The sequence below is a fragment of the Drosophila serrata genome, unplaced genomic scaffold, assembly GCF_035046125.1.
Source record: "Drosophila serrata isolate PLE 108 unplaced genomic scaffold, ASM3504612v1 contig_272, whole genome shotgun sequence".
Lineage (NCBI taxonomy): Eukaryota > Metazoa > Arthropoda > Insecta > Diptera > Drosophilidae > Drosophila > Drosophila serrata.
Genome location: NW_028257170.1, coordinates 1,830,936 through 1,852,687, shown reverse-complemented (window position 1 = coordinate 1,852,687; position 21,752 = coordinate 1,830,936). Strand labels below are relative to the sequence as shown.

The following is a 21,752-nucleotide window of genomic DNA, read 5'->3' as shown; positions in this document are numbered from 1 at the left end:
AAAATTGTCTGTTTTTATACCTTTTTGCGGGTTTTTATAATTTTAGTCAGAAACTTATAACAGCATCAACAAAACCAGTATGCAGATTTGTTAGTGCTATAAAAACTTGCACAGAAGAGCTTTCCGAATCAAAATTAATGCTATTTTGGCTTAATTATGATGTTTGGAAAACTAAGATTATTTAAGAAAATTGTCTGTTTTTATACCTTTTTGCAGAGTATAGCTTCAGTCAGAAGATTAAAACGCAGTGAAGTAGTCTTTTCCGACCCTATAAACCATATATATTCTTGATCAGCATCAACAGCCCAGTCGTTCTAGCCATGTCCGGTCGAAAAATAAATTTTTCACATTTTTCCGAAAATTGAAAATTTTATAAGGGGTTACATCATTAAAATTGCCAAAATTTGGCAAAAAAATGAATTTTTTAAATTTGAAAACTGAGTATGCAGCTTTGTTAATCTGTTAAAAACTAGCATAGAACCGCTTTCCGAATTAAAATTAATGATTTTTTGGCTTAGTTATGAGTTTTTTTAAACTATGATTTTTCGGAAAAATTGTCTGTTTTTATACCTTTTTGCGGGTTTTTATAATTTTAGTCAGAAACTTATAACAGCATCAACAAAACTAGTATGCAGATTTGTTAGTGCTGAAAAGACTTGCACAAAAAAGCTTTCCGAATCAAAATTAATGCTATTTTGGCTTAATTATGATGTTTGGAAAACTAAGATAATTTAAGAAAATTGTCTGTTTTTATACCTTTTTGCAGAGTATAGCTTCAGTCAGAAGATTAAAACGCAGTGAAGTAGTCTTTTCCGACCCTATAAACCATATATATTCTTGATCAGCATCAACAGCCCAGTCGTTCTAGCCATGTCCGGTCGAAAAATAAATTTTTCACATTTTTCCGAAAATTGAAAATTTTATAAGGGGTTACATCATTAAAATTGCCAAAATTTGGCAAAAAATTGAATTTTTTAAATTTGAAAACTGAGTATGCAGCTTTGTTAATCTGCTAAAAACTAGCATAGAACCGCTTTCCGAATTAAAATTAATGATTTTTTGGCTTAGTTATGAGTTTTTTTAAACTATGATTTTTCGGAAAAATTGTCTGTTTTTATACCTTTTTGCGGGTTTTTATAATTTTAGTCAGAAACTTATAACAGCATCAACAAAACCAGTATGCAGATTTGTTAGTGCTATAAAAACTTGCACAGAAAAGCTTTCCGAATCAAAATTAATGCTATTTTGGCTTAATTATGATGTTTGGAAAACTAAGATTATTTAAGAAAATTGTCTGTTTTTATACCTTTTTGCAGAGTATAGCTTCAGTCAGAAGATTAAAACGCAGTGAAGTAGTCTTTTCCGACCCTATAAACCATATATATTCTTGATCAGCATCAACAGCCCAGTCGTTCTAGCCATGTCCGGTCGAAAAATAAATTTTTCACATTTTTCCGAAAATTGAAAATTTTATAAGGGGTTACATCATTAAAATTGCCAAAATTTGGCAAAAAAAATGAATTTTTTAAATTTGAAAACTGAGTATGCAGCTTTGTTAATCTGTTAAAAACTAGCATAGAACCGCTTTCCGAATTAAAATTAATGATTTTTTGGCTTAGTTATGAGTTTTTTTAAACTATGATTTTTCGGAAAAATTGTCTGTTTTTATACCTTTTTGCGGGTTTTTATAATTTTAGTCAGAAACTTATAACAGCTTCAACAAAACCAGTATGCAGATTTGTTAGTGCTATAAAAACTTGCACAGAAAAGCTTTCCGAATCAAAATTAATGCTATTTTGGCTTAATTATGATGTTTGGAAAACTAAGATTATTTAAGAAAATTGTCTGTTTTTATACCTTTTTGCAGAGTATAGCTTCAGTCAGAAGATTAAAACGCAGTGAAGTAGTCTTTTCCGACCCTATAAACCATATATATTCTTGATCAGCATCAACAGCCCAGTCGTTCTAGCCATGTCCGGTCGAAAAATAAATTTTTCACATTTTTCCGAAAATTGAAAATTTTATAAGGGGTTACATCATTAAAATTGCCAAAATTTGGCAAAAAATTGAATTTTTTAAATTTGAAAACTGAGTATGCAGCTTTGTTAATCTGCTAAAAACTAGCATAGAACCGCTTTCCGAATTAAAATTAATGATTTTTTGGCTTAGTTATGAGTTTTTTTAAACTATGATTTTTCGGAAAAATTGTCTGTTTTTATACCTTTTTGCGGGTTTTTATAATTTTAGTCAGAAACTTATAACAGCATCAACAAAACCAGTATGCAGATTTGTTAGTGCTATAAAAACTTGCACAGAAGAGCTTTCCGAATCAAAATTAATGCTATTTTGGCTTAATTATGATGTTTGGAAAACTAAGATTATTTAAGAAAATTGTCTGTTTTTATACCTTTTTGCAGAGTATAGCTTCAGTCAGAAGATTAAAACGCAGTGAAGTAGTCTTTTCCGACCCTATAAACCATATATATTCTTGATCAGCATCAACAGCCCAGTCGTTCTAGCCATGTCCGGTCGAAAAATAAATTTTTCACATTTTTCCGAAAATTGAAAATTTTATAAGGGGTTACATCATTAAAATTGCCAAAATTTGGCAAAAAAATGAATTTTTTAAATTTGAAAACTGAGTATGCAGCTTTGTTAATCTGTTAAAAACTAGCATAGAACCGCTTTCCGAATTAAAATTAATGATTTTTTGGCTTAGTTATGAGTTTTTTTAAACTATGATTTTTCGGAAAAATTGTCTGTTTTTATACCTTTTTGCGGGTTTTTATAATTTTAGTCAGAAACTTATAACAGCATCAACAAAACTAGTATGCAGATTTGTTAGTGCTGAAAAGACTTGCACAAAAAAGCTTTCCGAATCAAAATTAATGCTATTTTGGCTTAATTATGATGTTTGGAAAACTAAGATAATTTAAGAAAATTGTCTGTTTTTATACCTTTTTGCAGAGTATAGCTTCAGTCAGAAGATTAAAACGCAGTGAAGTAGTCTTTTCCGACCCTATAAACCATATATATTCTTGATCAGCATCAACAGCCCAGTCGTTCTAGCCATGTCCGGTCGAAAAATAAATTTTTCACATTTTTCCGAAAATTGAAAATTTTATAAGGGGTTACATCATTAAAATTGCCAAAATTTGGCAAAAAATTGAATTTTTTAAATTTGAAAACTGAGTATGCAGCTTTGTTAATCTGCTAAAAACTAGCATAGAACCGCTTTCCGAATTAAAATTAATGATTTTTTGGCTTAGTTATGAGTTTTTTTAAACTATGATTTTTCGGAAAAATTGTCTGTTTTTATACCTTTTTGCGGGTTTTTATAATTTTAGTCAGAAACTTATAACAGCATCAACAAAACCAGTATGCAGATTTGTTAGTGCTATAAAAACTTGCACAGAAAAGCTTTCCGAATCAAAATTAATGCTATTTTGGCTTAATTATGATGTTTGGAAAACAAAGATTATTTAAGAAAATTGTCTGTTTTTATACCTTTTTGCAGAGTATAGCTTCAGTAAGAAGATTAAAACGCAGTGAAGTAGTCTTTTCCGACCCTATAAACCATATATATTCTTGATCAGCATCAACAGCCCAGTCGTTCTAGCCATGTCCGGTCGAAAAATAAATATTTCACATTTTTCCGAAAATTGAAAATTTTATAAGGGGTTACATCATTAAAATTGCCAAAATTTGGCAAAAAATTGAATTTTTTAAATTTGAAAACTGAGTATGCAGCTTTGTTAATCTGCTAAAAACTAGCATAGAACCGCTTTCCGAATTAAAATTAATGATTTTTTGGCTTAGTTATGAGTTTTTTTAAACTATGATTTTTCGGAAAAATTGTCTGTTTTTATACCTTTTTGCGGGTTTTTATAATTTTAGTCAGAAACTTATAACAGCATCAACAAAACCAGTATGCAGATTTGTTAGTGCTATAAAAACTTGCACAGAAAAGCTTTCCGAATCAAAATTAATGCTATTTTGGCTTAATTATGATCTTTGGAAAACTAAGATTATTTAAGAAAATTGTCTGTTTTTATACCTTTTTGCAGAGTATAGCTTCAGTCAGAAGAATAAAACGCAGTGAAGTAGTCTTTTCCGAACCTGCTGCAGCATTGCATACTTTCCGTCGCCCCACCAAGCAAACTTGCAAATAATATATATTCATACATAGATATGTCTGTATCACTGAAAGTTTGGAGGGTGGAAAGTGGATACTGTTCTGTCGTCACACATACAACTACAACAAAAAACAAGCCTCTAACAGGTGCACAGAAAACTCGACAAGATGTCGCGCAGCCGGCGAGCAAAAATGCGAAAGCGAAACAACGGCAGGGAAAAGTAAACAAACAAGCAGGAAGGCAAACAAATGTGCCGACCCGCTTTTAATGCTCTTCTTGTTGTTAGTCTTCTTTTTTTTTGGGAGATTTTGCCTCCTGCACTGAAGAAAGCTAGGCATATGTTTAGGAGTTCTTGCTCTTAAGAGTAATAAAGTTTTGCAAGATAATAATATTCTGAAGCCAAAGAAAATATATAAGTAATAATGTTATACAAAAATTATAAGGGAAACTATATACCGCTGCAAGTGAATTATAAAATCAAATGGGAAATCGATTTTAACTAAGCTTAAAATATTCGATATTTACCAATATTTAATCGAAGTTTATGAAACTCATAACTAAGCCAAAAATGCATTAAATTGAATTCGGAAAGCATTCATATATTAGTTTTTATTATGTTCATGTGCATACTAAATTTTTTAATTTAAAAAAAAGTTCCAAATTTCTTCCAGTGTTTGTGCGATAAGCAAAAGTGTGTTGCTTTTATAGCATTTTTGTTGGCGCAATCATACACACAGCATCGATTCCGAACCGGAAGTGGCCGCCTGTCAGTGTTTGTGGGGGTGTACAGGCCTCTGCCGGCTTTTCACCCCTCCGGAAAACCTTAGTTTTCCCCCCCTGCGACGCCTTTTTCCTTGCAATAACAATGAAATTGCGATTGCCTGTCATAAAAATGTCAAGTTTTGACACTCATAAAACCATCAAACAAGTCAAACGAACAGGATAGCAGGAAAATCAGCAGGACGAACGGCTGTCAACGTTTTTCGGTTCATCCTTGCGGCTTCCTAGGCACACTCACTAGGAGTTCCTGTGGTGGGCTCCGCCCCCAAAGGGCTTTATTTATGAGACGATAAGCTGGGCCTGTACACTCACACACACAAGTACACACACTCCCAAGAAGATAGCCTAAGGGAGAAACACTCCCCGTAGGCCCAAGCACTTTACGAGGGGATGACAGGACACAGGACATAGCAGCCATTGCCGGGTTAACCCTTCAGAGATATTTTTGCATCCCCAATGTGGGATGATTACCAGAGTTTACAGAGATTTTACAACCCACATTTACGAATAAAAAATGCATTTGATTTTTGTTTTCTTACAGAAAATCAATTTGTCTTTTATTGATTCAGAAAAAGTTCAGTTTCATTTTTTTGTTTTGTTTTGTTTTTTTTGGTTTTTGGATGACAGCATTTTTGCTCTTTAGGTTTTACACTTTTTCTTACCAAAGAGACGTTTTCTTCTTGTTTTACGTTCGTGTGTTCTTTGACCTCCATCGTCCATCGTCCACATTTAAATCTTTTGCTATGTTTTCGGTTTAATGCCTTCTGCCTCACCTCAAGTCGGGGGACCAAGGACTTTCGTCCTGCCCTCGCCTGGCTGCCTCTTGCTTGATTCTCTCGCATTCTGTTCTGTTCTACACTGATCTATTCTCATTTCTTTTTTACTTACAATTAGATTTAATTTTTTTTCTTCATTTACTTTCTGTTTTTTGTTTTTTTTTTTTTTGTTTTGGGTTTTCTTGTTCAACTAGTCTTAAGCGAAATAAGCACAAAAGCTGCAAAATGTTTTGCTTAAACTAATTTTCCATCGTGAATCGTTCTTGCGTTTTTCTTTTATTTAGGGTCTTTAGCTTTCATCTCTTGATCTCCAATTCAGTTTTTTAATGTATGATCTCTTGCATTAAAGTTGAGGGCACAAAAAGTACGCGTATAAATTTGAAAGTTTTAGCAAAGATTTCGCTTTTCCGCATTTTTCCATTTTTTTTTTGTCTTGTCATTTCTCGTTTTTAGGGTTTTAGGTTTTTCGTGTTCATGTTTAGCTTTTACTAGAGTTTTAAATACAATTCTTTCGCCTTATAAAAAATGCTTAAAAGCGTCACATTGATGCAAAAAATAATACCTTAAAAAATACACAGAGAGTTGAAAAGGATTCCTCATGCTTTCGATCGATCTTCCCTCAGTTTTGTGTCCTGGAGGATTTACAAAGAGAGATGTAGTTTTTTTCTTCTTCTGATTTATTTTTACCAGTTTGCGCATTTGCTTGCTTGATTTTTTTGTCGTTTTTTTGGGTTTTATCATTGTTAATAAGAAAATGAATAAAGTTCTTTAAAAGACTTTGATTTAAAACTTAAAAATAGCAACAAGCGAAATGTACATTACTCTCATTTAAGTATTTCTGTTTCTAAGTTTAATTAGCTGCTTGCATTTTACGCTTACTTAAAGTTAGTTTACGCCTTTGTCGTCGTGTTTTGTTCCTTTCCCCTCGGCATCATCTCCTCCATTCCCTCCTTTTCACTTTTCATACCAAACTGTTTCCATTTATTTTTCTTATTTATTTTTAAATTTAATGAGCTTGTTTTTTTTCATTCCGCCATCCTGTCGATTTGCCTAGCGTTCATTCCTACTACTGGCTCCTCCGCATTTTGCTTTCACTTTTATGTGTTTCATTTTGTTTTTCGTTTTTTTGGTTTCCTTTGTTTATATTCTTGGTTTCGTCAAAAAAGTTTCAAAAAAATATATATTCATCATTTCCTTAAATTGGCTTAATTAAAAAATGTTTATTTATTCCTCCCGCTCGCATCTCACACTCTGCTCTCTGCCCGCCCCTAAACAACGACTAAGACGACTAAGTTTGCCTCCTGCTGTTTAAAACACAATTCAATTTAGTAGAGTCAATAATTAATTAATTAGTTTAAGAATTTGTTACTGCAAACTAGTTGGTGTAGGGTGTGAGTAAGCTTAGACTGTTAATTCAAATAGCGAACAATCTACGACTAAGAAATCACATCGAATTGAAATGCAAAACGAAACGAAGGAAAACACACACACTCAAAACGAAAGGTATTATTTCGAATTTGTTTTTGTTTTTAGTTTTTATTGAAATTGTTTTTCTTGTTTTTAGTTTTCAATTTTACGCACTAGACATTTTTTTGTTTGCATTTTAAAAATTACTTCAACACTTGCATCAAATTTAATCGATTCGCTCCTCAGGCGAGAGAGTTCTTCAATCAGGGGGAAACCCAAGCAATCTTGAATCTTGAATGGGGTCTCTGCGATTTTAAGACAAATAATAAATTAACTACTTAAAATTAGTTAAAAAACTAAAATAAAACGCATTAAATTAAAACAAAATACAGACGCAAAACAAACGAGTTCCAAGTTTGGTTTCTTGTCAAAGTAGATTTAAATACACACACAAAAAAGTCAGTATAGCTTTTAGATAAGAACACTCCTCGTCGGTTGATTTCTTTTTCTTAATTTTTTTGTTTGTTTTGTTTATTGTTTACCCTCTCCAGCATCGTCCTTGCTTACATCGTTTCATCATTTTCAAAAATTAAACCTAAACTCAAACAGTGCGACCCGCTGGCCGCCAAACGTTGACCAACACTGTCGGACAGAGGCGCTCGTCGCCGTCTTCACTCTCTAACTACACAAAAACTACAACTTGCTACGTGTGTTGCACTCCAACTAACCAACTATTTTCGTCTCTCTTTTTCACTACCAACTAGAAATCATATGTCCTACTCGTCTCCGGTCTTCCTTGCTACCATTCGCGCTTTCCCGCTGCGGCACTGTACTTCAAAACCCGCCTCTTTTGCGTTCTTCTTTGCTTCTCAACACTGTACTTAGGTTCGCTAAACTTACGCACTAGACTTTGATCTTATATACTAGGTTCATTTTCTTCTCGTCCCTTCTACGACTGCATTTCATTTCCATCTCTAAAACATAAATTTCATTTTCACTTTCCTAGGGTGCGCCTGCCTCTACTACACATTTCCTGCTCCGACGCTTTATAAATTAACTTAGTGTTTAATGCTTTTCTCTCAATTTGCTTAAGTTGCTTGCTGCTAACAAAGTAAAATCATTGAAAACTACAGAAAGAAAATTGCACTTTGTGTGAGTTCGAGGATATATGTATGGGTTTGGGTGAATGTGTGTGGGTGTGTGTGTGTAGGTGTATCAGGATATCAAGATTGAAAGTCCTTTCAAAAATATTCTCCCAATGAGTGGTTTCTTGTATTTGTGATCTTTCTTGTTTAAGGACAACAAATGCAGGCATCGCTCGATTGATTTCTGCAAAAATTTCGCTTCTCCTGTCCTTTGTTTATATTTTTTCTTACACTTTTTGTTTTGCTTTTGGAATGTTGTTTATTTTTGGCAAAATATATATATTTTTCCGATACACATCAAGTTCAGGAGATGGAGAGTCTATATATGTGTCTTACAATCCTGCATTTGTTGTTTGTTATTGTTACAGTTTCAGTTCGTAGTCAGTCTAAAGCAAATATAATCGTAACAAGAAAAAAACAAAAAAAAAGTATAGAAAAACATTTGCATTTTGTTGTTGTTTTGGTTTTAGGCTTAGGAAGACTTTTGGCGTTGTGTTTTTCTTACGTTTTTATATATATATGTATATATAATGTATATATATATATAAGTAGATAGTTCAGTTAGGCGACTCGACAACTCTAAACTTGAAAATCATATCGTATCGTAAACACATCTCATACAAATATCAAAATCAAATCAAAGACTTTGCTCAGGAATGTTGTTTGCCGTGTGTGTGTGTGAGTGTTTGTGTGTTTCTGTGAGTGTGAGGGTATGTCCTTCTCTCAAAACGGAGATTCTTCTCAAAAAATTCCCTCTCTAACGCCCACCCCACATATATTTCCCTTGTTTCTCTTCATTTGCTCATCGTTTTGGTTGTTAACACATTCGAAAAAATCACAAATACAATGCTTAGACTTGATAGGTGTGTCCGTGTGTAAGTGTGTGTGTCTGTGTGTGTGTTTCAGGAAAATAAATATGTACTAGGCTTTGAAAAAGGATTTAATTTCAATTCTAAACTCCCTTGCTCCATTCACGAAAACTCTACTTAAGAGACGCTTACAAGACTAAAGAAATCTTCGCTTATTAACTAAGTTCACTAAACGTAGTTCTCTGCTTCATCTTGTTTTAATTCTTTTTTTTTTTTTTTGTTTTAATTTAATCTTAATTTTCATGTTTTTTTGTTTACATTTCTGCTACTGCCTGTGCCAGTTGTTGTTGCTGCTGCTGCTGTTGTTGTCCTTACTGATCCTTTCAAAAAATCGTACCATTTTTCCGCATCACAAAGCTAAACTACAATTCTACAGTTTCAAAATTTTATTTTCTTGTTCTGTGTGTTTCGCTACGTTTGTGTGTTGTTTCGATTTGCTTCGCTATTCCCTTTTAAAAAGTGTTTGCCTCTTGGTTGTATTTCCTTGCTAATCAAACTCCATTCCTTCATCCACATTCCTCACAATTCTTCTGCGATGTCAACAACTCTTCGCCTATGCAGAAAAATATACTATACCTAGGTTCATTTTGTTATTGTTTTTTTTCTTATTTTTTTTTTTTTGTGTTTACTTTCTGCATTAATATTTCTAAAAAACAGTTAACGTAAAAAACTGTAGACAGCTACAAAAAATTCATTCATTAAATCGACTGATGAGCACAAAAAATATGCTAAAAACTAGTACAAGATTTCATCATCTCCTCTTTCTCTCTGTATTCTCTCTTCATGCAACATTCATTTTAAGCTTCTGCTTATTCTTCTTCTGTGTTTTCTTTATTTCATCTTTTTGTTTAGATCTCTAGAACTACTAAATCTGTTGTTGCTTACTGCAATTTTCTTACTTTTTTGTTTTGCTAAGACTTAACCTAGGTTTATTTTCGCCCGTTTCAGAGGCTTTTTCTTTTCATTTGTTTAGATTTACTTTCTTCTTACTGCCTTTGACTGCTTGGATAGCACAAAATGAATGTCAAAAAACATAAATTGGTTTTCCTCTCCATCGGATTTTTCATATTTTCGACTCAGATCTTTGCTTTATACAATTTGCATGTTCTTCGGTTCAAAAAGGAAAAAGCTAACCAAAGATTATCCTTTATCATTCCTTTAATTTCTTTTTTAGTGGCTATCTACGCTCCTTGCTGCTTTCTTCCACTCTTTTTGTGCTGTTCAACACGGTTCAAAAAAAATATAAAATAAATATTACAATTAAGGACAAACAGAACAGAAACAAAGGGTTGAGTCCGAGTTTCATCTTCAGCATAAAAAAATCTTCCTGCCTCCAAGGTAAAAAAGTTTCGCTTTCTTACGCATTTCTTTGCCGAAGTTAAGAGTTATGCTTGGTTTATGTATTATCATCATCATCATCGAGTCGAAATGACTTTTGTTTCGTTTTTATTTGCTCTGTTTTTTGTTTTACGATTTTAACATACATTGCACACACATTTATTTTTTTGTTTTCTGTTTCTGTTTTGGGTTGCTTCTCTTTCATTTCACAAATATTTCTCTCTGCTTACGGTTTTTATAATTTATGTTTTTTGTTATTATTTTTTTCTGTTTTTCTGCTAGCTCAAAATTAGCAAAATAGTTTCTTTTTTTTTGTTTTAATCTTCTCCTTCTATTTTTACATCACTTCTTGAACTCGGCTTCCCCATGCAACTGTTTCTTCTCCCTCAACTTTTCGCTTAACAAAATTAACTTAACTCTAATCTGCGATGGTTTTTCTTTCTCGGCAGATTTCCTCAAGTTTCTCGAGTGCTCCTTCTTCCATGCGTTTGACTTAAGCTTCTTCTCCTCGAATTCTCCTCGCATCCTGCAGTTCTCTTTTTGTAAATATTTTCGACTGCACTTTCTTTTGCCTTTTTGCCTGCTGCTGCTGCTGTTCTTGTTTTAGCTTTTCTGCTTTCGCGGCTACTCTCTGTTGTTTATTTAGTGTGTATAACTATGCTCTATTATTTAAGTTTAGTCTTTGCTTTTCTTCACTTTTTACTTGCGTCTTCAGCGCTCGTCTACTTCGAGACCGGCGGCGTCTTCACCTTTTTTTGCTCGTGTAACCTCTAAACTTTATCCTCTCATATCCAACCTCCTTTTCTTATTTATACATAATTTTCTGTTTCTTTTGTTTTATAATTTTAGGGTTTGCATTTCTCTAGATTTTAATTTTCGCGAACTGTATCTGCATTCCGGATTCTCCTGCCGAATGTTGCTGTTGTTTCTGCTAGTTGTTGTTTGTTGTTGCTGTTCCAGTTGTCGTTTGTTGTTGTTCATGTGGTGGTTGTTGTTGTTGATGTTGTTGACTCCATTATCCTTATTAATTCTCGATCCGCTTCATTTTCCTCCTTGGCTTTTCTGCTGCTTCCACCGGGCATCGTGCTCTCACTCTCGTCCGATTTTATATAGTACTCAAATGGGGTACTAATATATTATAGCTGTAAGTATTATACAGAATTAGTAAATGTTTTCTTTTTACGATTAATTTATTTCAAGGATAAAGGAAGATAGGTTATCAGGTTATTATCCAGTTCCCCCAAAATCCCAAGGGTCACATGCAAATGATTGAAAAATGAATGATATTTACCTAGTAAGGGTTACCAGTGAGTAGGCTGCTTAATAACTGTACTATATGAAACAATATTTAAAGCAACAACCATGTTTTCAAGCCGCAAAGTAGATGAATGAAGAAAGAAATAGGAATTTGTGTTTAGTATCGAAATGAGATGATCGTAGAAACATAATGTTAATGGAATGAACAGATCTGAAGCAAACAGGCAAGCAACAACAAGCAGAGCACACAAAACACATGAAGCCCCGATGATAATGGTCAGTGTTTGTGAGTGTATTTTCTTTTTTGGTGGATGCAGTTTTGGGAGGGATGTAAGATAATATTAATTTATAGATACTGATCGAAATTTGACAAGAAAGTTTATTTTTCAACGATGAGATATATCCTATTTTGGATCAATATTTATTTATTGGCTTTAGAGCTGATCAAATCTATATTTTAACGTTAAATTATATTTTTGGGTATACTTAAAATTTCAATATTTTAAATTTTACATTGAGAAATTTATTTCTCTCTTATATCCTCTCGATACATTATATGTATGTACATCCTTAGTGTTGGGCATTGTGTTTAAAAGTGTAGATGAAACGATGAAGCCTTTGTGGGGTTTTATTTAAAGGGGAAAGCTCAGAGTGAAAGCAAATGAAATGAGACGAGTGAGGTGGTACATTAATTTTTTTGGGGTGGGTGAGTGCTCGTTTTAAAGGGGGGACTTTTGGGGTTGCTCTAAGAGCAAAGAGCGCACATGCAAAATAGTGTTAGTAAACACAAAAAAACTGGATGGAAAGCTGTAGTGCTACGACAACAAAAACAATGATGGATTTTCTATAACTCGACACCGAGAAACAGTGTTTTAAAATAGTAATTTTATTAATTTTTGTATTATTTGTATACGCCTTTAGGATATTATAGTATTATTTTTGGTTTAGTAATGATATTTTAAAAGCTTGGATTTTCCCAAAAAATTGGCATATAAAAATATCGAAATATCATATATATTTAAAATTGGTTCGAGTTATAGAAAAATTCAGATTCCTAAAAAATAAAGCTACATTTTTGATTCAAGCTTTTAATTAAAAATTTAAAGATACTCGAGACACGAGTCTGTTCTTCTTAATTTCGCAATTATTATTGAAACATTCTTAGATGACTTTGGGGTGACAAATGGAGGACAGAGAGAGGAATTCAGGGGACAGAGTGATGAATGCAGTGGCAGCAGAGAGATAGTGATAGAGACAGAGACCAAGACCGAGATGGAGATCAGAGATGAGAGATGAGAGATGAGGCAGAGACAGACAGAGAGAGAGAGACAGTGGAGACACAGATGGCAGAGAGAAGACTTCACTCACCTCGCGAAGACCTATTTGGGAGCGGCTTGATGTGGATACTGTGTGTATGCCTCGTCGGGTGATGCAGCTGTGCTAGCCTGTTCGGAATCTGTCATTGGCATTGTTGGTATAATAGTTGGTGGTGGTGCATAATATGGGTAAGTTGGACTAATATACTGTAACGATGGAGAAAAGTTCTATAAAAGAAACCGAAGAAACGAAAGAAAAAAAAAATCAAACACACAAAAAGTAAATCCAACCGAGAAATCAATCGAAAATAATTGGAGTAAAAGAAAGGAATAGAAAGAGTACGAAATTAAGTATCAATCAACTTCTTTTTCAAGATATTACACACTCAGCACACACACACCGAGAAGAAACACACACAATTCATGCGAATCTTCAAGGTTGTTAAGCTGACGACAACTCTTTTTCTTTCTTTTCAATCCACAAGGATTCAGGCAGACATGTCCCTTTGGAGGCATGTCTGCCTCTTGGCAAGGGGAACTCGAGAGAAAGAGTTTCGGGTTCATAATAGATCAATGGCTTACAGAGTTGCCAATCTGCAGAGTGGCCAATTGGGGCATCATCGTTCCATATGGCACGCCCGTATCGCCGCTGACCATCATCGAGATGCCGCGTGGCTGCACCTGGTTCACCGCCTCTGGTTTGTACGAGGTAACTCCCAATTGTGGAGCAGCCGCCATTTGCATGTACTGTGGGGATAGAGATGATAATAGATCAATATATATATTCAAGGATGATGGTAAAAACCCCAATGACATCGGACTTGATGAACTCCATTCTCTTTTGTTAGTTTCACAATTCACTTTGTATATAAAATCTTTCGAATCTCTCATTCAAATCCAATGCCATTTATAAACCCCATAATGGATGCTCATCCACTACTCACCTGATCATCTACCTGAGTGATCGGTTGGGTCATCATATAACCGGGTATCCATTGAGAGCCAGTCACTGGATAGCCACCCACCTGGGGGGCACTGAAACGGGAATAGGGTACACCAATGGGTGTGCCAACATTCACGCTAACTCCATTCTGCTGCAGGGTGGGATCGTAGGCCACGGGTATACCCTCCGCTGACACATCGCGCCACGCACGCGCATTCGGATCGGGGGTCTTGAAGAGATTCTTCTTTTTGGGTCCACCATCGGCGAACTTAACCAGCAGGGGATCTTTGGCACCCGGTATTGTGTTACCATTAAACATCTGAATGATTTGCTCACACTTTTCGCGACTCTCCATGCGGGCAAAGCCAACACCTTAACAGGGGGGGGGTAAGAAATGTATAAATTAATTAGTAATTGATTATTGAAAAAGGATTTACAAATAACCAGGTTGCCACCTTGAAAAGTTTGGTAATTATATCAATTTTCAGTGATCAAGTGAGGGAATTTCTGTGGCAATCTGGCTATCAATATTGTAATACTTACCCTTGGAGTTCATTTGCTGATCACGCAATATTCTGGTCGAAACAACTTGTCCGTATTTCGATAGCATTGCCTCCAGATCAGTTTCTTTGAAGTGGGGCGGCAAATTTGCAATATACAAATTTGTGGGATCCTGTTCCTGTTGCTGTGTGGTTGTTGTATGCAATTGGGTCAGATCAGGGTGGTGTGGTGTTGTTGATTGTTGATTGTTGGTGGTTGTTGTTGTTGAAATTGAATCAGTTTAGTTTGATTTGTGGGGGTTTTTTTTTAAATGTATTTTTTTGGTTGATTGTTGTTTGTTTTGGTTTCACACAAATTAACGTTACACAAAAGCAGTTGGCGTAAGCATGTGTGTGTGTTTGTTTTTAATTGGTGTGTGAGCATATGCATGTTGATAAATGTGTGTGGAAAGTGTGTTTTTAATTTTGTTTTTGTTTTGTTTTTAGAGAGAGAGAGAGGGGGAGTAGAGAAATTAAGAACGTAGAGATTTTGTCATTAGTAAATATTCAAGTTGCTTGCCAAAAAATGTATCTGTTGTCAAACTCTTTTTGGACTGTTTGTCTGTTGTCAGTGTGTTAGTGTGCATTTAGTGTGCCTAACTCTGAATGAAGATGTGTGTTTAGTGTGTGTGTGTGTGTGTGTAGGTGTAGTGTGTGTATTTTTGGATGTTATGTAATGCCTGAGACTTATCGGAAAATAACTTAGAGACCTAAACGCTTCACTGAATTGATTTTCCCCACCCTCAGTGTCTTTACCTTCGCCCTTAATCATCGCTTAACTAAGTTAAATACCTGAGCAGTTAGTAATGTCTTAGGGTTTTATAATGATATCTGTTTGACTTGTTATACTTAGAGTTTAGATTGTATTTGGTTTTTCTTTTTATATTTTGGTTTGATTTTTGGCCGGCACAGGTTTGTAGCAATTTGCGTACTCAAACAACAAACTTTGTAGTAGGTTGAAGTAGTAGTAGAGGTTGATTATATACTTTTGGCTGGCTATAACTTCAAAATACGAGTATACAGTTTATACAGATTCAATATATATGTAGAATATTATCATATATGAAGAGATAGATACTCTATTTGTACTGGTTTCTATTTTATGTGTATGTTTGTGTCGTTCAAATCTATGGATTACAATTCATTAATGCCTACGCTAATACATGTGGTCTGGGTGTATTTTTTATTATTATTATACAGCAAACTTTCCATTTTTTTGTTGCTATGTTTTTGTGTTTAATGAGCATTTAATGCCATCGGATTATAAAGTTGGGGGAAAAGGCCAACAGGAGAGCGAGGATGATATCAGAGGCGCTAAGCTCTTCGGATGAAAAACTTTTCGTTTTGTTTACAAATTATTAATATGCACAAATTAATGGCCGAAATTGATATTGATGCCCGGGGGAGCATCCCAATCCGGCCTCTCGGCACTCGTAAGCCGCTGTAAATGGCTGCGAATTATTGATTACGATTTACGATTTACAATTTCAAGAATTGAAATGTTTACAATGTTTCTCGCTTTCGGAACTAAATCTATGAGGGAAATGGAGAGGGTTACCTATAATGTTTGACTTTCTCTACTTAAATCGATAAATACTTTAGCTAAGGTCTACTTAAATTAAGTATCTAAAGCCCGATTTCCCATTTAGGAGCTAAGCTACAATTGAGTTTCGGGTAAAATCTCTTAGGAAAATCATAAATTACATATGAGAGCTAAAATTTGAATAGTTTTTAACTGGATTCATTATTTCAGAGAGAACTAAACTAGTAAACATAAGCATAATGTATGTTTTATACAGAAAATACTTTGATCTAAAATGTTTCTTTAAAATGTTTTATCTATAAAGATTGAGTTAAATAATAAGGTGATTCTGACCAAGAATATATATGGTTTATAGGGTCGGAAATGTTTCCTTAACTGATGTACAGTCTTCTAAATAAAATTATAAAACCCCGCAAGGGAATAATATAATAGTATAAATATAAGAAAATTATAAAGAACTGTTGTGTATACTCTTTAGGTCTACCTTGATGAGTAAAGCCTAGGCTAATAATGATTTAATGGGATTTACATATCAGTTACTGCATTCTATATAAATTTATATGTATTAATATAATCAGAATACCTTATTAAAAATCTTGTACGCTAGACTGCAAATGATACCTGTTGTACAGTGTACACTTAATGCAATTAATTTACCAAAACAAATCCGCTAACAAACATTAATTGTTCTCACTTAATGCCATTATTTTTGGGGGGTTCTTTATTCAACTGCTAAAGGAAGATTAAAGAGAGGGGATTATTTATTTGATGACTTATTCCAGCTTCATAAATATGAACTACAGAATGTCATTAATAAATGAATTTATTCTCAATTAATATTGGAAATGTACACTATAAAATATATATACTATCAATAAGGCTACCACTAAGCAACGGAAGATGATAAAACAAGGAAATAAATCTATAAGTAACTTGTTTTCAGGTTTACTATCAAATTGTTTCTGTCTATATTCGGTTATATCGAGATATATAGTATGTGTGGGTTTTCTTTTGGTATACGACAAACTGTTATACAAAGAGAGTCTTTGGAACAACACTACGAACTATATTGGTTTTAGGGTTTTGGGTTGGATCTGGGGTTTTTTTCGGGGCTGGGATATCCAAAGGGAAGATAAACCAATAAAGATAATGCAAATGAAAGCATAATTTATATATGGTTCACCACAATTCGCTGTGTGAGAACTTTAATGTGGGTTTACCACATGTTTTCTTGTTAAATAGATAATTTGCTGTGTTCTGATTTACAAAGGCATAATAATAAACCACTATCATAGACCGACTTTTGTAGAGATATATTGAAATTTATATAGGAAAATCTTTACAATGATATTAAGAAGAACTAAATTCATTAGGAACTGTGTTCTATTTAGCTCTGTAATAGGAAATAGTTGATAAAAGTATATCATTAAAGCCATGATCTTACTTAGAAGATAGCTTTAACCTCATGAAAGTACCAAGTTAATAAATATTATATTTAATAGATCTAATTATCTTTGCTTTTAGTATCTCATAAGTAAAGGTATTATGTATTTACCGAATAGCTAATAAATAATATTTAAATTGACTTAATTCTGGTAAATTCCTTTTCAATTTATCATAAATTTAAAAAGTTCAAGATGGCTTTTATAAAGACTGTGAAAATCGGTTTATGATAGTTCGGTAAATATATTTGTCTTGCAATCACTATTCTCTCTAACAAAAATAACCTATAAAAACTCAATCCAATTTCCCAACTAAAACTCTAAATTAAAGTCTGAACCGAAACTTAAATAATAATATTATTTTTATAATAATCTGGACTAGAGAGAGAGAGAGAGAGAGAGGCAACTTCTAGGCAGTACAATATAAAACGTAATGACGAAAAAATGATTTGGAAAATAAGGATAAATATCAAAGGACTTGAAGGATTTCAAACTAAAGTTTTGGACAAACAGGGATGGTTTGGGTTCTATTCTTTGGGGGAGGGAGGGAGGATGGGACACTTTCTGCGGTGTGTGGGGGGTGAGTATTACTTGCATGCAAACAAACGTACAATGGCCGGCCTATGAAGCACCCAGATACCCACTTTGGCCATCTGAGCTTGCACGCCCTTCCCCTGCAATCCTTTTACGGCGCACTCGGCGAAGGCTGGCTGCTCGAAGTCGACGAAGCCGTAACCTGCAAAAAAGCATATTTTGTTTTTGTTTTTCGTTGTTTTCGTTTTTTTGTTTTTATTTATTTTTTTCATTGTTTTGTTTAATTTTTGTTTTGTATTTTTTGTGTGTTTGCGGGTGGGCGGGGGAATTTTATTTTTATTTATTTTTAATTGCATGTATAAATATATATATATATAAATATATTGGCAAAGAGCGAGTGGAAATGTTTATTTATAGTCCAATATTTGTTTGGCACACAAATCGAAAATTGAAATCGAAAATTCAATCGAGAAGGAATTAAAAAGCAATATATATATAAAAGTGTAATTTTCGCATTGGGTCACGTGCAACGAAAACGAAAACGAAAAAAATCGTAATTGAACAAAAACAAAATATATAAAGAGAGAGAGAGAGAAAGAGAGAAAGGTGGGGAGAAGAAGAAAAAATGGGTGAAAATTAAATTAATAATTAATTTAACACAACACCAACATAAAGAACTCTTAAAATAATATCAAGAAATATTCGAAAAAAAATACTATATTTATATCGATACACGCACACAAACATCGATAGAAAGAGATAGAGAGAGAGAGAGAGCAGGAGATACACAATTTATACAGCTCGTTCATTTACCGGAGATATTTACATATTTTCATAATCGAAATGGTAATTATCATTAATCGAGTGCATCAATAGCAGTAGATATACATATATATTTATATATATATATATAAATTTAATTGTAATAGTAAATAGTGGAAATGCATGAATGACACGATTGCGAAATGAGAAGGAAAACCAAACTGAGGAAAAAACTCAGGACAAGTAGAAGGAAATCATATTGCAAACTGGGTAGAATGCCAATATTTAATTTCGAAAATGATATGTATATAGAATATATACCATTATGGTATATTTAAAATATATAATATAAGCTACAAGTACACAATAATGAACGAGCAATAAATAAGTCGTGATCAGTTCTATTAAACAAACTCAAGTGTTTTTAATTTAAACAAATGCTGAGTACAAGAATTCATAAATTAAATTCCAATGAGCACTCAGCATTTGTAAACAAAACAAATCAAGAAAATAATACAAAACAAATCAATGAAATTTCAGTTTTTGATTGTTTATATTCTTTTCTTTTTGTTGCGTTCTTTTTGGATATCTTTTTTTCTTTTCTTTTTACATAAACACATACTAATAATACTTGTACAAAAACACACATAAATAAAATAATGATGAGAATGGTGAAGAAAAAAATACCTTTACATTTGTTTGTTGTTTTATCTAAAATAGCCTTGGTTGATATAATTGTTCCGTATCTGAAAAGTTTGAAAGAGAGAGACACAGGTGTGGTTAATATATTGAATATATATCGTTGCATGACAACAACAAGGATTGCAAAAGACTGGATAATCAGATTATAAACACATTCCAGTCTCTATCTCTTTGGTTAAGGGTGCGTGTCGCTGGTGGCGGTGGCGGGTGCCACGTGCCACAAAGATAATGCATGACAGGAGGGGGGCATGGCAGACACCTGCCGCGACTCTGATTGGGTTGGGTTTACCTTTAGCATAAGCAATTAAAGTGTCATTAAAATGCAATTTTTCTGCTCGTGCCCTGCAAAGTAGGCAATGGAAATGTGCACAACCCTTTGGGCGCCATCTTTGCTGCCGCTGCTGCTGCTGCTGCTCATTTATGACTGTCCAGGAATTAAATCGATACCTTCCTAGTTACACTAGCCAGCAAAAGGCTTCTCTTCTCCCTCCTCTCACTCACCACTGCCATAAATACATGGTTATAATAACATTAAAGCCCTGGGAGCCCTAAGCCTTGCCCGACTACTAATAAGCCGCTTATTTTGATTGCCTGCAGAAGGAGCAGGAGTAGGAGTAGGAGCAGAAACAGAACTAAGAACAGGACCAGAAGCAGGAGTGGACTCTCCCTCTGACTTTGCAGCATAAAAAAAGCAAAACAAATTAACCTTCAATTTAATTACTTGACTTGGGGGGGGGGGAATACCCGATTCCTGCTGCTTCTAAGCGCTTTTCATTAGTATTTTTATGTTCGTGTGACGAATAAGTTGTTTTTTTATGTATGTACCAAAGAAATGGCATGATCATAATCAAGTGGCCAACAGTGCGTATACGTAATATACACATAATAATAATAATAATAATGTTGATTTTCTTGTTTTACCTTCTTATTTCTCACATTTCTCACTCTGCTCCTGCCTGCGCCCAAAAATGATTTCCAACAAACAATTCATTTTTTGATGAAGCGTGCGCACTAATTAGTGGATTTTGTTTAGTTTGCAGAAAGTAAGTCAGGAAAGAAGGAAGTGGATGTGGAAAGAGTGTTGCTTTTTTGGGGGTTACTTTTTGGCTGCCCGAAGGCTGGAGAATGGAGAGCAAAAAGGACCTTCCCAGTGGTGATGGTGGATGGCTTTATGGGAACGCAGCCGAGCGGAATGGACTGAGGCTAAGCCGCTCATTAGCAGAGGGAATGAGAATGGGAATTGGGATGAGAATGAGATTGGGAGCAGGCCTGGGGATGGGTTTCAGCGGATGGAAATGGTTTTCGGGTTCCCAAAAACTCTACTCCATTGGGGGGGCAAATCAATAGTCGGTCACACACACATTTCGAATTAGTTCATTTCGTATGGATGGCATTTCGTATGCCTGATGTGGCACCACAAGATACTATATAAATACAAAGCGTATCTCAAAGATACGAATCGAGCCAAGTGCCACAGAATGGAATACATTGTCAAATTTGTAAATGATAAACGAAGAAAAAAGAAAAGGGCGCAAAAGAATACAATTTGGATATTATATTATACTTGGAGTATTAAAATGTATTCCATTACGTCAGTGCTTTGTTACATTAAGATAAGGATAGTGTATTTCATTACACTTTTATTTACGAAATGTATACGTTATCTAAAGAGTACAGAAGGGCTCATATAAATAGGGTGTTTAATGTTCAATAATAACTGAAAACTGAAAGATGACCTGGTTAATATCGATTTAAGTTACTTAGTTGGCCACTTGAAATATCAAATAAATACATTTATAATACCACTTTTCCACCTAACATTTTCTTAGTTAATATACAATTTTCCTTTACTATTTTCCACTGCCTATGTCTCCTAAATTTTCCCACACTGCCTCCTATTAATGTTCAATTAAAATCAAGGTAGTCATGCTTCTTGCTCAAAGGCATCCAGCATCTGCTTCGGTTCATCAAAGGCAGTACATAAATTGACATACAAATTGATGTACAAATTGATATACATATAGAAATACATATCTATTTGCTGTAGATGAGTGCCCTGAAGCTGCAAAAACAATTAAAGTGAATTTGCATAATGGTCTCCTGCCCAGGGAGCCCGTGCCTTGGCAACCCATAATGCAATTTAATGTGATAGGTGGATCGCCGCAGAGACAAGATGGAAAACCGCAGGGCACAGAACAACGCACCAACGGACACAGAAATCATATTGAGAGAGAGAGACTTGATTGCATTCATATCTGATTCA

At 34.1% G+C, this 21,752-nt stretch overlaps 1 protein-coding gene and 1 long non-coding RNA gene across 51 annotated transcripts in view; one reads left to right on the top strand and one right to left on the bottom strand.

The window, feature by feature from the left end:
- LOC147643472 (uncharacterized) overlaps nt 1-21,752 on the top strand; it is a 50,293-nt gene that overhangs the window by 20,709 nt on the left and 7,832 nt on the right. The window lies entirely within an intron of this gene.
- shep (RNA binding motif single stranded interacting protein alan shepard) overlaps nt 7,209-21,752 on the bottom strand; it is a 192,701-nt gene continuing 178,157 nt past the window's right edge. For 6 of the 50 annotated variants that reach the window (XM_086833937.1, XM_020942449.2, XM_020942450.2 and 3 more), the window contains 7 exons: nt 19,475-19,533; nt 18,103-18,227; nt 14,511-14,652; nt 13,969-14,339; nt 13,607-13,771; nt 13,077-13,252; nt 7,209-11,593 (listed from right to left, as the gene is read on the bottom strand). In XM_086833937.1, coding sequence (XP_086690063.1) covers nt 13,088-13,252; nt 13,607-13,771; nt 13,969-14,339; nt 14,511-14,652; nt 18,103-18,227; nt 19,475-19,533 — 1,027 coding nt within the window. In that variant the 3' untranslated portion in view covers nt 7,209-11,593; nt 13,077-13,087. Of the gene's footprint in view, nt 11,594-11,742; nt 11,784-13,076; nt 13,253-13,606; nt 13,772-13,968; nt 14,340-14,510; nt 14,653-18,102; nt 18,228-19,474; nt 19,534-21,752 lie in introns of all 50 variants that reach the window. The other 44 variants (XM_020942457.2, XM_086833944.1, XM_086833951.1 and 41 more) reach the window with 13 other exon arrangements.